The sequence below is a fragment of the Salvelinus fontinalis genome, chromosome 15, assembly GCF_029448725.1.
Source record: "Salvelinus fontinalis isolate EN_2023a chromosome 15, ASM2944872v1, whole genome shotgun sequence".
Lineage (NCBI taxonomy): Eukaryota > Metazoa > Chordata > Actinopteri > Salmoniformes > Salmonidae > Salvelinus > Salvelinus fontinalis.
Genome location: NC_074679.1, coordinates 46,966,169 through 46,984,481, shown reverse-complemented (window position 1 = coordinate 46,984,481; position 18,313 = coordinate 46,966,169). Strand labels below are relative to the sequence as shown.

General features: G+C 44.7%; 1 protein-coding gene across 1 annotated transcript in view; it reads left to right on the top strand.

Annotated features, from left to right (window-relative positions):
* The window catches only part of LOC129812071 (stAR-related lipid transfer protein 9-like), a 62,950-nt gene that overhangs the window by 1,361 nt on the left and 43,276 nt on the right, over positions 1 to 18,313 (top strand). The window contains exons 2-3 of the mRNA XM_055864012.1: positions 1,334 to 1,403; positions 5,658 to 5,774. Of these exons, the coding sequence (XP_055719987.1) occupies positions 1,334 to 1,403; positions 5,658 to 5,774 (187 nt within the window). The remainder of the gene's footprint in view (positions 1 to 1,333; positions 1,404 to 5,657; positions 5,775 to 18,313) is intronic.

Genomic DNA, 18,313 nt, shown 5'->3' with positions numbered 1-18,313 from the left:
ATGTTTCTCAAAGGACTAATAGGGCCCTACGTAATCTATCCTTTGCCTACTGACAGCCAATCCGACTCTTTCCAATTGGCTACAGTATGTTGTGAACCCTTTGGAGAGTGAGAGCGTATGTTACAAAGTGTCAATCCGTTTGAGAAATAGTTCCGGTTGTGTCAAAACAGAAGAGGCCTCATTTTATTTTCCATCTCCTTCCTTCCTCCTTCCATTCATGCTGGTCGAACCCCGGTTCGAAGCCGTCTCTCTTGAGGTTGTCGTGGTTTTGGGTTGGGCTGCTGGGGTTGGCAAAATGAATCCCACGTGGTGGAGCATGTGCTTATTACAACTTCCAACAGAGTCCCTGTCTGATTTATCTACCCCGCCTCACACACCCAGACCAAGGACAGAGAAGTAATTTGTACTATTGCAGTGTCCCTCATTGTTGCAATCCCCCATTTATCGCTCAAGGAGTTTTAAACTCATTCAGCTCTACTCTTCTACAACCTCTGATTTCATTCTGTTGCATCATATGTGTCCAGAACAAGCAGCTGGAGCACACACACACACACACACACACACACACACACACACACACACATGGGCTTTTGTCCAAGGAATGGCTCAAGCTTTCTTACCCGAGGGACTCTTTGCAGGGCCCGTTTGGACTGTTTTCTTTTGAATAAGAACTGGACAGTATTTTCCAACTCTGATTCAGGGATTTTGGGGTTTGTCTTTGACACCATGTAATAGTTTCATGTCACTCCTCTCAAGTAGCACTAGCTAGATTTGTCTGCAGTCCCTCCTCCTTTAAAAGTCACAAAAATAAAGGACATAAAACAGAGTGATCTGGCATTTGAGAAGATAGTACAGATTGAATGATGTCTCTGTAACAAGCACTGATATAATAATGATCGGTCTCATGTAGCCATCCTGCCTGAGTAACGTGGGTAGATCAGAAGAACCGATGAATGAAGGACATGGTCTCACCTCATTTGTTTTATTATTACCTCTCACACTCAGTTAATATATAATAATACATGTCATTTTAGCAGACGCTTTTATCCAAAGCGACTGACGATCATGTGTACATGCATTTTATGTACGGGGGGGTTCCAGGAATTCAACCCACTATCCTGACTTTACAGGCTCTACTAACAGCGACAGAGGACCACCAGTTTGTGGTCATGTCTGTCCACCGTGACTTTCCGTCTTCCCCCGCGTCTGTTACCCGTCTCCCCAATATACCCCCTGACTGGGCGATTATAATGTGTAGTTAATGTGGGCAAATGCGTGAAACTATAAAAATGAAAGTATACTAACACAATGTCTATCTCTCTGTCTTTCACAGGGAAGGTGTGGATGGAGGGAGGCTAGCTGTGCAGGTGGAGGACAAGTTGGTTAGGATAAAGAATACTAAGGTGAGTGCCATACTGTCTTTTTACCCAGCATGTAACTGCACAGGTGACTCTGATACACACACACACACACACGTCTCCTAAATAGTATCAGATTGGGGTTATTTTTCTTGTAACCAAGGCAGAACCCTTTTTTGGGGGCTATATAGAACCATTTCTTAAAGGTTCAATAAAGAACCATGGTCACAAGGTTCTAAATAGAACCTGTATTGAGCTATAAAGAACCATTTCCTAAGGTTCTATAAAGAAACAGTAAAAAAGGTTCTATGTACTATAGCGGAAAAGAGTTCTGCTATAGTTACAACCCTCTTTTTATGGTTCTTTATAGAACCTTTATGGAGAATGAGAAAGGTTGGTTCTATAAAAAATCTGAACGGTTCTTTTGTAAATTCTTTTGTAGAACCATACAGGTTGTTTTTTAAAATTCTGGTCAGCCCTAGTATATTGTTACATTTCCATAGGTGTTATTATTGTGTTAATTGGCTAGTTCAACCAAGTGAGCTACCTCTGGAACAGCTGGGGGTCCCTGGCTGATTTAGTCAACTGTCCTCAATTGACACAAGGCCATACGTGAGTCTTTCACAAGCCACATCACTGGCCAGGGTCTTACAGAATGGTGTAACACAACAGATTAGATCAACTGGAACGACACTCTCACTCACGGTTGCACAAAAAGAGCTGTGCTCACACTACGCCCCAAAACATTGTCATCAGCCACCTCCCCTACATTTTACTCATCACCAAAAGAGCAAATAAACCTTTTATGAACTGTAAAGAACCATCGAAGAGCTCAAAGGGTTTCTTGAGTCATCATGGTTCCACAAAGAACCCTTGAGGAACCCCTGATACTGTATGTGATATTCCCATGTTCTATTGCACTTTGATATTGGCCAATATGTCTGTCAATCAACGTCAGAGCTGAGGCGGCGATCTTGACGTACTGTTTATGTGTGTAGGGCGGGTTGAGGGCAGCAGGTTTTGAGGAGGTGGGGGCATCCAGAGGGTATGTGTCTCTTACACACAGGATGTTTACACTCAGGACCGGACCCTTTGCTGTCTGATTCCGATATTGTTTATAATGATTGTGCAGAGCCTACTCTCCCTCACACACACTGCCTCACACACTCGGAGACACTTAGAGGGAGGGACGGTCGTACACAGGGCCCACAGGCACGCACACACCTGTAGAAACACACACACAAACACACACAGGCAAAGGGACCCTCCCACAGACACCACGACAGGCATACACACACTCCAATGGGACACTCAAGCCTCTGCTATTCAGTGGATGATGACAAGTTGTGAACCCAAGTTACAACCCTCACACCTTTGTTAGAGTGAGTGGTTTAAAACCGTCTGCGTAGCGTGACTGAGTATCTGTGGCAGCTTCCCCCCAACCACAATCTAATTATTGCCTCCCAGATCCAGCAATTATGAGGAAACTGATTTATTACTCCCTCTTAGTGACTCAAAATCTAGTTTCTTGAGTGTGTAGGTTCAGCTTAACAATATTATCAATATTATCACTGGTTGTTCAGGGCTGGAGATGTTTACGGCAGAAGTTAGAGAAGGGAGAGGATATGTGTTTTAGAAATGATGTGAAAGAGACGAGCCACATATGGTGTCCTGCTGTTACAGAGCTGCCCGGAGCAAGGTCCCATGGGAAGAATTATTTTAGGAAAGTGGGACAGTTTGGATTAAGATGGAGAAAGTGAAAAGAGAGGAAGAGGAGAATAAACACACACACGCGGATGGGAGAGAGAGGGCGAAGTTGAAGAAGGACGGGAGAACAGGAGAGTGAAGGAATGGAGCAGACAGAAATGGAGATAGAGGGATGGATAGAGTAATGGCCACAGAGACGAGCTCACCCACCATGTCTAAGCCTGTGTGCTATGTGGTTCACTCTCAGATCAGCCATCCGAAGCAAGGCTATTGTTTAGTATCATAACAATGGTGCATGGCTGAAGTAGCAGGTTTGAACTGCAGTCAATTGGCTGTGAGGAATGAATAGCTTCAGTGTGGCCTAATGCTGCTGCTAGAAACTTTGTTGACGATTGACTTGATCACTGTCAGACTGTGCAGAATCCCTGATCTACAACTGTGCATCCCAAATAACTACTCGTATGTGCCCTGCTCAACCTGATCCCCTTAAATGTGAGTGTATTCTGAAACGACGGTGATGTCAGCTGTACATACAGTGCATTCGGATGAAGTATTCAGACCCCTTGACTTTTTCCGAATTTTGTTACGTTACAGCCTTATTCTAAAATGTATTTTAAAAAAAAAATAATGTTTCCTCATCAATCTACATACAATACTTTACTCCTACCTACATGTACAAATTACCTCGACTAACCTGTACCCCCGCACACTGACTCGGTACCGGTACCCCCTCTATATAGCCTCGTTATTGTTATTTTATTGTGTTGCTATTATTTTTTTTACTTTAGTTTATTTAGTAAATATTTTCTTAACTGCATTGTTGTATTCTGCACATGTGACAAATCAAAATGTATTAGATTTTTATTGGATTTGATTACAAAGCAAAAACTGTTTTTTTAGAAATTTTTTCAAATGTATTAAAAAGAAAAATCTTACCATAATTGCATAAGTATTCAGACCCTTTACTCAGTACTTTGTTGAAGCACCTTTGGCAGTGATTACAGCTTTGAGTCTTCTTGGGTATGACGCTAGAAGCTTGGCACACCTGTGTTTCTGGAGTTTCTCCCATTCTTCTCTGCAGATCCTATCAAACTCTGTCAGGTTAGATGGGGAGAGTTGCTGCACAGCTATTTTCTGGTCACTCCAGAGATGTTCAATCTGTTTCAAGCCACTGCTGTCTTGCCTTGTCTGTGTGCTTAGGGTCATTGTCCTGTTGGAAGGTGAACCTTCGCCCCAGCCTGAGGTCCTGAGCACTCTGGAGCAGGTTTTCATCAAGGATCTCTCTGTACTTTGCTCTGTTTATTTTTCCCTCGATCTTGACTAGTCTCCCAGTCCCTGCCGCTGAAAAACATCCCCACAGTATGATATTGCCACCACCATTCTTCACTGTAGGGATGGCGCCAGGTTTCCTCCAGACGTAACGCTTGGCATTCAGGCCAGATATTTCAATCTTGGTTTCATCGGACCAGAGAATCTTGTTTCTCATAGTCTGAGAGTGTTTTAGGTGCCTTTTGGCAAACTCCAAATGTGCTGTAATGTGCCTTTTACTGAGGAATGGCTTCCATCTGGCCATAAAAGCCTGATTGGTGGAGTGCTGCAGAGATGGTTGTCCTTCTGGAAGGCTCTCCCATCTCCACAGAGGAACTTTGGAGCTCTGTCAGAGTGACCATCAGGTTCTTGGTCACATCCCTGACAAAGGTCCTTCTCCCCCATTTGCTCAGTTTGTCCGTGCGGCCAGCTCTAGGAAGAGTCATGGTGGTTCTAAACTTCTTCCATTTAAGAATTATGGAGGCCACTGTGTTTTTGGGGACCTTCAATGCTGCATACCCTTGATACCCTTCCCCAGATCTGTGCCTCGACACAATCCTGTCTCTGAGCTCTGTGGACAGTTCCTTCGACCTCATGTCTTGGTTTTTGCTCTGACATGCATAGTCAACTGTGGGACCTTATATAGAGATGTGTTTGCCGTTTCCCGAAACAGGATGCAACTGAACTCAATTTCGAGTCTCATAGCAAAGGGTCTGAATACTTATGTAAATCATTTTTTAATATATATTTTTTATAGCTTTGCAAACATTTTTACAGACCTGTTTTCACTTTGTCATTATGGGGTGTTGTGTGTAGATTGATGAGAAATCCGTTTTGGAATAAGGCAGTAACGTAACAAAATGTGGGAAATGGGAAGGGGTCTGAATACTTTCCGAATGCACTGTACGTGGAGACAACGATATCGACACGTTAAGATAAAGGTTAGACAGTATCATGGTGAAAATACATAAGAGATCGACCGTTTGTAAGGTCTCGTGCACAAGATGAGTGTACTGTTTGTGGAATGATGCTCAGTGGCTGTAAACTAAAGTCGTCCACAGCAACAGCTCAACAGTCCTGTCCGGGCGTGTAGATACATGCTCTGCTTCAGTTGCCCTTTTTCATGGCATGGCCCTTAGTCAACAGTCAACACCAGGGCAGTCAGTCTCGTTAGTAATGCTGACACTGTAGTTGATTTAAGTGGTTGCCTCTAGTAGGGTAACACAGGTTCTCTTGTCTGTCTCTAACTGTCTGTGCCCCCCCCCCCCCCCCCCCCCCCCCCAGCTGGATGGACGTCAGGACGGACATGGAGACTCCAGGGAGAAGGTGCTGGAGTTTGGTTTTGACTACTGTTACTGGTCTGTGGCCCCAGAGGAACCACACTACGCCTCACAGGAGGAGGTAAGTAGGAGTCCTGCGTGTTGTGTTTGTTTTTGATTTGAGCTGTTTTTGTTCCTGGGTTTCGTGCCGGTTGAGTGGCGGCATCGGGCATGTGCGTGCCAGGCAGGGGTGGGTGTCAGTAAGCATGAAATTGGAGTGAAAGGTGCTATCTGTACTTGTCCAAACAAGCGTTTTTCCACGATCATGATGTGCACTAAGGAACACCACCCTGGAATTTGCGTGTGAAGCAGCCGGGGGGACGTTGGGCAGGGTGGGCACGGGGAATCACAACCTGGACTGAAGGAAGACGTCCAGGGGAAATAATACTGCGTTTGGAAAGAAACAAAACGTCTCGGATATTGATATCAGCTCCATCTGTTCTCCGGATTTGTGCGGGCCTCAGATTCCCTTTTATGTCTCTGTGATTGGCTGATTAAATCTGTTTGTGCTGCTTGGATCGGTGGGTGCTACCGTTTTTCCTGGTACTGACGGGAGGAGGAGCCAGAATAAGACCCACCCCCTCAGATACAGACGAGCAGAGGCCATTGTGTCATGTTAGTTGGACCTCCGTTTTTAGAACTCAAACTTGATGAATGCTTCATTGTCTTGTTCTGATTCCTGGCTGATTCATTTACAAACCAACATTCCCATTAAGGACAAGCTATGCAAGCAATGTTGCCTTTGGTGTTGAAGACAAGTACCATGCCATGGGAAAAGCCTTGGGCCACCCTGGCTTGGTCTAGATCCAATGATTTTGTTCTGGTCTCTGTCTGTGAAGACTGGAGAGTTCCTCCCTCTCTGCTGTCACCTCTCCTCCCCTGAGAAGTGTGTGTGTGTGTGTGTGTGTGTGAGTGAAAGAGCTGTGACGGCCCACTCTCTGAAGCAAAACACAGCGCTCTTCCCTCTCGCGCTCTCTCTCAATTCAATTCACAAGGCTTTATTGGCATGGGAAACGTATGTTTACGTTGCCGAAGCAAGTGAAATGGGTAAACAACTGTGAAACAAACAATGAAAAGTGAACAGTAAATATTACACCTCACACCAGTTTCAAAAGAATAAAGACATTTCAAATGTCGTGTTATGTCTATATACAGTCTCTCTCTCTCTCTCTGTCTGTGTCACTCTTTCATCCCTCCCTCTGTCTCTTTCTCTATTGCCCCATTCTCTCCATCTCTGAGTTGTGCCCAGTCAGAGGGTGCTGGTGGGGTGGCCCTGCCACTACATTCCTCTGGTGACCCGTGGTGGGCGAGGAGGAGGGGCAACAGGGGCACGGCATAGAGATACAATATATTGTTGTTAGTGTGTGTGTTTTCTCTTTACTTCTGTGGAGCAGGGTCACAATCTGACCTCTTTCTGAGGCCTTTACGTGTGTGGCTGTTCCACACAAACTCTGACACAGTGGCACCAGAGCTGACATTTACTGGCCACACGTCACAGATAGTTGCTAGGTCTACCCTTCTCTCTAGGCTCTGTCCCAAAGAATGTAGACTACACACTATTTACAGTGCTGTATGTTGACAACATTTGAGTACAGTGTTGAGTAAAACGACTTGTGTTAGGTGACCTGAGGCTAACACTAAGGACTGGTCGTAAGGGCAGATGACGAAAATGTTATGGTGTTTGTGCAGTTTCAGAACACTTAATTCCCTCAGCAGTTCATACTTTCCCCAGACTTTCATACGCAGACATACAGTTGAAGTCGGAAGTTTACGTACACTTAGGTTGGAGTCATTAAAACTCGTTTTTCAACCACTCCACAAATTTCTTGTTAACAAACTATATTTTTGGCAAGTCGGTTAGAACATCTACTAGTGCATGACACAAGTAGTTTTTCCAACAATTGATTACAGACATATTATTTCACTTATAATTCACTGTATCACAATTCCAGTGGGTCAGAAGTTTACACACACTAAGTTGACTGTGACTTTAAACAGCTTGGAAAATTCCAGAAAATTATGTCATGGCTTTCGAAGCTTCTGATATGCTAATTGACATCATTTGAGTCAATTGGAGGTGTACCTGTGGATGTATTTCAAGGCCTACCTTCAAACTCAGTGCCTCTTTGCTTGACATCATGGGAAAATCAAAATAAATCAGCCAAGACCTCAGAAAAATAATTGTAGACCTCCACAAGTCTGGTTCATCCTTGGGAACAATTTCCAAACGCCTGAAGGTACCACGTTCATCTGTACAAACAATAGTACGCAAGTATAAACACCATGGGACCATGCAGCCGTCATACCGCTCAGGAAGGAGACACGTTCTGTCTCCTAGAGATGAACGTGCTTTGGTGCGAAAAGTGCAGATCAATCCCAGAACAACAGCAAAGGACCTTGTGAAGATGCTGGAGGAAACAGGTACAAAAGTATCTATATCCACAGTAAAACGAGTCCTATATCGACATAACCTGAAAGGCCGCTCAGCAAGGAAGAAGCCACTGCTCCAAAACCGCCATAAAAAAGCCAAACTACGGTTTGCAACTGCACATGGGGACAAAGATCTGATGAAACAAAAATAGAACTGTTTGGCCATAATGACCATCGTTATGTTTGGAGGAAAAAGGGGGATGCTTGCAAGCCGAAGAACACCATTCCAACCGTGAAGCATGGCGGTGGCAGCATCATGTTGTGGGGGTGCTTTGCTGCAGGAGGGACTGGTGCACTTCACAAAATAGATGGCATCATGAGGCAGGAAATAATATGTGGCTATATTGAAGCAACATCTCAAGACATCAGTCAGGGAGTTAAAGCTTGGTCTCAAATAGGTCTTCCAAATGGACAATGACCCCAAGCATACTTCCAAAGTTGTGGCAAAATCGCTTAAGGACAACAAAGTCAAGGTATTGGAGTGGCCATCACAAAACCCTGACCTAAATCCTATAGAATATTTGTGGGCAGAACTGAAAAAGCATGTGCGAGCAAGTAGGACTACAAACCTGACTCAGTTACACCAGCTCTGTCAGGAGGAATGGGCCAAAATTCACCCAATGTCACGTTCTGACCTTTTATTTTCCTTTGTTTTTGTCTTTAGTTAGTATGGTCAGGGCGTGAGTTGGGGTGGCCAGTCTATGTTATGTGTTTCTATGTTGAGGTTTGTCATTTGGCCTGATATGGTTCTCAATCAGAGGCAGGTGTTTTGCGTTGTCTCTGATTGGGAACCATATTAAGGTAGCCTGTTTTCACTGTTGGTTTGTGGGTGATTGTTCCTGTTCGTGCGTTCATGGTTTCCATGTTCTCTGGTTCAGGACTGTAGCTTCGTTGGGTTTTCGTCTGTTTATTGTTTTGTTCGTCTTGAAGAAGTATTCTAATAAATGTGGATACATACCACGCTGCGCTTTGGTCCTCCTCTCCTTCTACCGACGCAAGACGTTACACCCAACTTATTGTGGGAAGCTTGTGGAAGGCTACCCGAAACGTTTGACCCAAGTTAAGCAATTTAAAGGCAATGCTACCAAATACTAATTGAGTGTATGTAAACTTCTGACCCACTGGGAATGTGATGAAAGAAATAAAAGCTGAAAGAAATAATTATCTCTCTATTATTCTCTATTATTTTTCTGACATGTCAAATAAAGTGGTGATCGTAACTGACCTAAAACAAGACATTTTTAAATGTATTTGGCTAAGGTGTATGTAAACTTCCGACTTCAACTGTATTTATTTAAAAAATAATAGTTTTGTTTTCTCCCTTAATAGTACCACTGGTGTAATAGATCTACCTATAATTTCAACAGTCTTTAATTCCATTAAAAAAGTCTCACTGTTTTAGATAAGCGTCAGATTATTTCCCTCTCACTGGTGCCAAGCACTATTTTAAAGTCACAATTTAGTCTTGTGTTTTTCTCAAGCTACATGTCGGAGCGCTGTAGTGTAGTTGTGTGTGTCCAGAGAAGACGTCGTCCTCCTGGCTTAACTTCCTGTTGAGCCCTGAGGGACTGAGTCAGTCTGAGACCCATGGCGGGGGAGGGGAAACTCAAACCTAACTCCTGCTCCTCCAGTCTCTACCCGACCACACCCCTCTGAGACTGGCCAGAGCAAACCCCCTATTCCCACCACTCCAAGCTGCTAGACCTCTGCTGTGTTGCACTGTACTGTCTGGATGTGCTGTATATGCCACAGAATGAAAAATAACACATACTGAGGGGTCTGCAATTATTGACACCGCTAAAGATTCTTATAAATAAAGTAGTTCATAGTTTAGTGTTTGTTCCCGTATTCCTGGCACGCAATGATCTTTGACCCCTCTGTAACTTTCTCACTCATCATTATTCACGATTCATTCAGGATGATCTGTAATCATGTTAGCATACACATTAATGCAGAAGTGTTTAGAAACCTATTCTATTTTTATTTGCAATAAAAGTCACCCCAGTATGACACTGCACATTATTTACCATTTCATTTCTATTTTGCACACAATGATCTGAAACACAACCAAAACAAACAGCAAATGCATCCAACAAGTGTGTAGAGTCACAAGCTTGATGTAATCATTGCATGCCCGGAATTTGGGCCCTGATACGAAACATTTGACTACTTTATTTATAGGAATCTTTAGGGGTGTCAATGATGTTGACTTGTTATGGTATGTGCTGCAGTGACAGTGAGCTGATGGAGTGTTCTCCAGAGTCGGTTTACCTGCATGCTCTTCACTCTAGTCAGAAAGAAGGAGTGAACTGGAGAAGAGAGAGAGAGGGAGTAGAAAGGAGGGGAAGGTGAGAGGAGGAAGAGGGCGCAAGAGAAAGAGAGAGAATGCGAGATCCTAGGTATTCACTACGGAGTTAGGCTTTGGAACAGAGCTGAAGAAGAGATGTAATCCATAATGGAAGCCAGCTGTTGAGGTAGTGGTGAACTAGAGAGAGAATGGACCTGTTTATTTAAGCGCTCGTTCTGTAAGTGTTAGATGTGTATACTTACGGCGTAATATATTCTCTTCTAGGTTTAATTAACATGGGACATTTAACCGTAACTCGTTGAAGGACTGGGGCATTTAAATAGATGGAAAACGGAAATGGCTGACAACTGGGAGTCATCTGGAGCACAGAGAGGAGGGTGGAAGAGGGAGAGAGAGAGGGGATGAGAGGGAGACAGAGAGAGAGGGAAGGGGGGAGGAGGAGAATATATTGGGGTAGAGAGAGTTGGAGAAGAGAGAACGAGGAGGGAGGGAGAGCAAAAACACCCCCGGTCCAAGCTCCAAGCTGACTTCATTTGGTAATAAAACCCAGCATTGAGCTCCAGATTCAGATCCTGTCCAATGACGTCTTTTGGGCTGGAATCTAACTGTGAAAAATGACTTAGTGGAGCAGCTGTGAGTTTGGCAGACGAGAAATGGGCGGTTCTGTCGACCCCCTGCCCATTCCCCTCCTCCACCTCTGGAATTCTCTCTCGCTCTCTCTTATTCTCCCCTCTCTCTCTCTCTCTCTCACTCTCGCTCTCTCTCTCTCTCTCTCTCTCTCTCTCTCTCTCTCTCTCGCTTTCTCCCTCCCCCATGCTGTGTTCATGACTTGATTATGCTCTTGGTGTTTCTAGGTCTGTGTGTTAGTCGTGCTATAGGGAGAAGAAGAACGGCTCTGTGCTTCACTGTGATTGGTGTGCATTTTCCTCTCACACTGTATTCCACACTAGTGAGCTTGAATCCAACTTTACTGATGACTGGTTAAAGGAACCATGACTCCCGCACATATTTGATCTTGTTGTGGCAGACTATTAGACTAGTTACGGACACTCACAAGGCACAAAGACATCAATAGTTTGGTCTTGCTTAATCGCTTATAAAATCCTGATTTAAAAAAATGTGGAGCACCTGTGATGGACAAAAAAGTATTCTAATTTAATGTTATCTTAGTAAACACGGTGTTGCTACCCATATCTCTGTATACTTGCAGTTCTCTGGACCAGTGATGGTAATAGCAGACCTGCTATTCAGGGGGACAGTCCAGTACATAGAGTACCCATGTACACTACCATGCCAGAATCTCCCCCCCAGAATAAACCCCTATACTGTACCCCTATAGAGAGTATAGCAGATGAGACAGCCACCCCATACAAAAAAACACATGAAAAAAAAAATCACAATGTTGAACGGACACGTGTGAACAAATCACAGACATACTGTATGTGTTTTCCCAATATTTCCAGTCCAGTATAAGTATCACGTGTGCTTTTGTAACTGGCGGGTTTAGAACCCGTGACTCCCACAGGAGAAGCCAACGTCTTGACCATGAAGGACAACACTCATTTTTAATAAGGCGTAGGCGGGGCTACCTCATCACGTGACCGTGAGCAACCATGACCGACTCGTGTCCGATACACTTTCACATGTGCATTTCCACATTTTAATGTCAACTAGGGTTGTCAAACGATTCAAAAATGTAATCGCAGGATTTGCTGGGATTACCAGCAAATTCGTCATTTGCTCAAATTGAGCGGTAATTTACAAAAAGTATTACAATAATATTGCCGTTTTCATTTTGACCAAAGTAACGGTTAGCAAAATCGGGTAAATTGATGAACACACTTTCTTTAACCTCAAAGTCAATTTGTTTTGCCATCGCATTGTTTTTAGCTATATACATATAGATGATGTATGCTGATGTTTTCAGTGAATTTTAAACGCTTTCAGACAATGCGGGAAAAAAGATAGACAGATAGTTAACTTGAGGCATGGAGGGACAGAATAAGTTACAAGAAGAACAAAAAGAAATGGAGGAACATAGTCTGGATGGTCTTCAGAGATAGATGAGAGGGGTTGAGGGTGGCTGAAGGTTGGTATTTAAACAAACAAAAGATAACTATTGTAAAATACACTGTCTGTACATTGTATATAGTATGTATAAGCTGAAAGTAGAATCCTAAGTATTTTTGTCCATTAGTTTCTCCAATTAGGGGGGGTTGGTAGGGTTAGGGGAAAATATATACTAAAAATATATATACAGTGCCTTCAGAAAGTATTCAGACCCCTTGACTTTTTCCACATTTTGCCTTATTCAAAAATGTATTAAATTCTCCCCCCCTCATCAATCTACACACAATACCCCATAATAACAAAGCAAAAGCAGGTTTTTAGAAGTTTTTGCACATTTCTTACAAATAAAAAAACTGAAATAACACTTTTACATAAGCATTCAGACCCTCTACTCAGTACTTTGTTGAAGCACCTTTGGCAGCAATTACAGCCTCAAGTCTTCTTGGGTATGACACTAGAAGCTTGGCACACCTGTATTTGGGGAGTTTCTCCCATTCTTCTCTGCAGATCCTCTCAAGCTCTGTCAGGTTGGATGGGGAGCATTGCTGCACAGCTATTTTCAGGTCTCTCCAGAGATGTTCGATCGGGTTCAAGTCCGGGCTCTGGCTGGTCCAATCACGGACATTCAGAGACTTGTCCCGAAGCTACTCCTATGTTGTCTTGGCTGTGTGCTTAGTGTCGTTGTCCTGTTGGAAGGTGAACCTTCGCCCCAGTCTGAGGTTCGGAGCACTTTGGAGCAGGTTTTCATCATGGATCTCTCTGTACTTTGCTCCGTTCATCTTTCCCTCGATCCTGACTAGTCTCCCAGTCCTTGCTGCTGAAAAACATCCCCACCATATTATGCTGCCACCACCATGCTTCACCATAGGGATGGTGACAGGTTTCCTCCAGACGCAACACTTGGCATTCAGGCCAAAGAGTTCAATCTTGGTTTCGTCAGACCAGAGAATCTTGTTTCTCATGGTCTGAGAGTCTTTAGGTGCCTTTTGGCAAACTCCAAGCAGGCTGTCATGTGTCTATTAGTGAAGAGTGGCTTCCGTCTGGCCACTCTACCATAAAGGCCTGATTGGTGGAGTGCTGCAGAGATGGTTGTCCTTTTTGAACTCTGGAGCTCTGTCAGAGTGACCATTGGGTTCTTGGTCACTCCCCTGACCAAGGCCCTTTTCCCCCGATTGCTCAGTTTTGCCGGGCGGCCAGCTCTAGGAAGAGTCTTGGTGGTTCCAAACTTCGTCCGTTTAAGAATGATGGAGGCCACTGTGTTTTCGGGGACCTTCAATGCTGCAGAACTTTCACAAGTGATTTTACATGTGAAAATGCTCATTTGTTTTGTAAGGGAGGCTACAGCCCGGGGAAGCCATTCCCTGTCTGCCTTCCCATTCTCTGTTTTCTTTCCCTGTCATTAAAACCTTTCGGCCGGAGAGGGCTCTGGGTGCCTAAACATTCTCATTCCCTGGACCCTGCCATTAACACTGCTATTTCCCTCTTTCTCGTTAGCGCTCCCTCTCTCTGGTTGCTTTAACAAGCAGTAGAGGGAGGAGCAACAGAGTCGTTACAGATATGGGCTAGTGTTATTTATATGTTTAAGGTCGAGCGTTTGCACCAGTGTCAGTTGGAGTTAGAGATGTTTGCTGAAAAGTTGAATGCCTTGGCATGCCAGCACACCCCCCCTCTCTCACTCTCTTTCCCCTACGTTTTCTCCCTCCCCTTCTTTATCAATGCTGTTTTAGGGCTCCTGAGTGGCGCAGCGGTAGAAGGCACTGCATCTCAGTGCTAGAGGCGTCACTACAGACACCCTGGTTCGAATCCCGGCCGTGATTGGGAGTCCCATAGGGCCGGCGCACAATTGGCCCAGCGTTGTCAGGGTTTGGCCGGTGTAGGCCGTCATTGTAAATAGGAATTTGTTCTTAACTGACTTGCCTAGTTAAATATAGGTTCAATCAAATAAAAAAATATATAACAATCAAATTTTCCCCTCTTTCTCACCCTTTCCTGACGTTTTCTCCCTCCCCTTTACTATATCCCTTTCCCCTCATCCTCCCAACTGTCTCTCTCATTCTCTGTCTCTCGCTCTCTGTCTCTCGCTCTCTGTCTCTCTCTCTCTGTCTCTCTCTCTCTGTCTCTCTGTCTCTCTCTCTCTCTCTCTCTGTCTCTCTGTCTCTGTCTCTCTCTCTGTCTCTCTCTCTCTCTGTCTCCCATGTGTAGGCAGGCATGAATAATGTCCGACAGCTTATCTGTGTAGTCCTCAGTGTCTCCCTTCTCTCCCTCCCGCCTCCCTGCCCTTATATGCTAATTTGACCTACAAATTCTGTCAAAGTATGTCAAATGAATGAGAACACTGTTGAACTCCAGCCAATGTTCTTCCTCCCTATCTCTCTCTCTCTGTCGTCGTTCTGCCTTTCTCTGTGTTTCGCTAGTTTTTCCTGCCCACCTCCCCCAGCGTCCCTATCTGTCTCTCTTACCCTTTTTCTCTGTTAGCCGACTAAACTCAGCTCCGCGATTTGCGATGGAGTTGAGCCGGCGACTAGTGTGGGCGTAATGGAGCTCCGACGTCACATGAAGTTACGTTTTGATAAAATAGCCCGCATTCATGGATGCTGAAATCTGTCGTTTTTGATTAAAAACGTCCTTTTATACGACGTCGGTAGTAGCCACACTAGTATCCGCTCAACTCCATAATCGTGGAGTCGAGTTTAGTCGACGCCATCTCCAATAACATGTATGTATTCCTCAGGCTAAACAAAAGCTCAACTTTTGTCTAATATCTGCTCAGGGTCCAGCTGCAGTGTTGGTGTAACCTAGTTGGAAAGTGTGGGACTGAAACGGACTGACTGACCCATGTTGTAGGTTCCAGTTCCAATGCAGCTGTCCTGTCCAGTCTTGGACAGAATGCAGCACTGACCGTGAGACCTGGGCCTGTATTCACAAAGAGTCTTAAAGTACGAGTGCTGATATAGGATCAGTTTTGCCTTTTTAGAATAAGACTACATAGAAAGGGGGGACCTGATCCTAGCTCTCGGCACTCCTTGTCTGAGAGGCATTGTGAATACGGCCCTGGTTCTGTCGGATTAAGGCTGCTGTGTCTGTTTCTTTACTTTTCCTGATTGCCCAACCAATGCCCATTGTTTTAGCCCATGGACCCCCTTACTATATGAGATGTTGTGTAGTGTGTGTGTAGTAGTAGGAAAGTCAATTGTGGGGGGTTTTGTCTCTTCAAACCTGGCAAGTGGTGAGGCGCTGACGTTTTTTCGGCCGTGGTTTCTTAGAAGAGCACTTGCATTGACAGACAGAGACAGACAGACAGACAGACAGACAGACAGACAGACAGACAGAAAAGTAAGGAGTTTTCCAGTCCAGGGGCTGGTGTAGAGCAGGCCACATGAAAACAGACCCAGCCACTGTAGTCAGTCCACCACAGCCAACGATTAGTAGACTGAGATCATTAATAAGCACCATCACAGCTGCCTGCCTCCATCTCTCTTTTTTCTCTCTCCTTCTTCTCCTCATCTCGCTCTCTCTCTCTCTCCCCCTCGTTCTGTTTTTCCTTTCCATTGACACGCTCCAGACATACAGGCTTCCGATCTAAAAAGTATCCACGTTTCAAAACAAGCTCTTATAAACAGCTGTTATCCAGGTTCAGATCTCTGGCGACAAATCTGCCCTTCCCTTGTTTATCAGAAGACGTCATGGTCCTGAGAGAGGGGGGGGGGGGATTCTGGGTCGGCTCGCTCCAGATCTGACCTCTGCTTGGACTGACCCACTTCTGGAGTGGACCCTCCTTGTCCCCATACGCACTCACGCATGCCCACACGCACTCACATGCCAACACACGCGCTGTAAAACCATGAAACACGTGACACGTTTATAACCTAAACATCAGTGTTTAAAACGTAAAGATTAGGCATTTAGATTAGCCAATAAGTGTTCTCATCTCGTTTAGAATGCAAGATTAAACATGATAGACAGGTTTTTCTAGTTTCCAACCTGGAGAACACCTGTATCTATTTTAAACACTAGTGTTTCATTAGAAATTGATGTGACTTTTCCATTCCATCAGTGTTAGGAATGTCTGGCACCTTACCTACATTTCAGCCCAACTGAACATGACATGATAATATATTCCAATTGCTGGATATCCTGGTTCTGGCTGGAGACCACAATGTTGAGGATAAGTAGGCCTTAACTAAATGCCTTATGAAATGTATAATATGTGGTCATATGTAATTAACACTTTAACTTAGGCAATCACTTGGTGAAAGCTTTTGTAATGGAAATGATTGACTGCAACAACCACATTTCTGTCACTAACAAACACTGTCATGGGTGGGTATCTCTCACATTCACTCAAAAGGCCTGCTGGGAAATATGCAGATATGGCTTTACGCCCTAGATTTTTAGAACAACCCCTCCAGTGTTTAGTGTTTAAAATCTAAACACCTTGTGCTAAAAATAAACATGTTCATGTGTTTAAAAAGTGTTACAGTGAATTTAAATGTTCTGGGGTTTACAATCTAAACACTGTGATGTGTTTTCATTGAAATTCTAAATTCCTTGGCATGTTTAAAAAGTGTTACAGAAAAGTGTTTAGTTGTGTGTTCAGATCCTAAACACTCGATTTTACAGTACACACACACACACCCACCAGCTAGACCCTTAAGTCGGAAACCAGGGTCTCCCACTGCTTCCTGTCCCCCTGTTTGGCCTGACGGTTTTGACCTGTGTTTCCTTGCCAGAGTGGAATCTATATTCTGCTTTCCTCCCTTCATTGTGAAGCAGGTTTGTATTTGTTTCTGTTTTTGTCAAGAGAAGGAAAGCAAACGCCAAGCCTTTAGTCATTGTATTCAGATGCAGTTTCCTCTGGGCCGGTTGGACACATGGCAACACCTACACAAACACACATTTACTCACAGACAGAGACAGACAGACAGACAGACAGACAGACAGACAGACAGACAGACAGACAGACAGACAGACAGACAGACTGACAGACTGACAGACTGACTGACTGACTGACTGACTGACTGTTGATGGGAGTGAGTTCAGTTTGTCGCAGTGTGTTTTGGGCGATCATTCTACAGACTCTCGCTCTGGCCCTTCTCTCTGTTGGCTATTCTCTCTATGACCTGCTTGAATCTGGATCCTTAGTTAGTTAGTCAGCAGCCCCATAATGCACTGTGCCTCTTACCTCACAGGTCTGCTTTGTTGGCCACATACCTCCCAGTTTGCTGTGCCGCCAGGCCAGGGCTCTGCGAAAGTAGGTTGGAGCAGTGAGAGCCTATTGTTGTCTTTCAGGGATGCCGTCCGCCAAATGATTGTTATATGACAATGATGAGACACAATAGACTGATTCAGATGATGTCGGGGCCTGTGTTATTCATCGTCAATAAGAATACCTCCCTGCCGGTGGAAGTCATTGTGATAATGGAGAGGAATGTGCGTGTGCATACTCAAGGTCAGTATCGAAAGAGTTAAGAGTCGACAGTAGTGTGGCGACGTGGACTTTCGTGCTCTTTGTGTGCTGAGAGTTTCTGCTTTAACAAGGTTACTGTTGATTCTGTCTATTAGTGAGGACGGGGAGGAGAGTTTGAGTATCGACAGAGATGGAGGGGGGGGACAGTAGTGCTGGGGGGGGGGCAAGATTGAGGTGGGGAGGGGCAAGATTGAGGTGGAGAGAGGGGGCAGTAGTGCGGGGGGGGGGGGGATTGAGGTGGAGAGAGGGGGACAGGAGTGAGGGGGGATGGGGACAGGAGTGAGGTGGAGAGAGGGGGGCAGTAGTGCGGGGGGGGGAGGGCAAGATTGAGGTGGAGAGAGGGGGA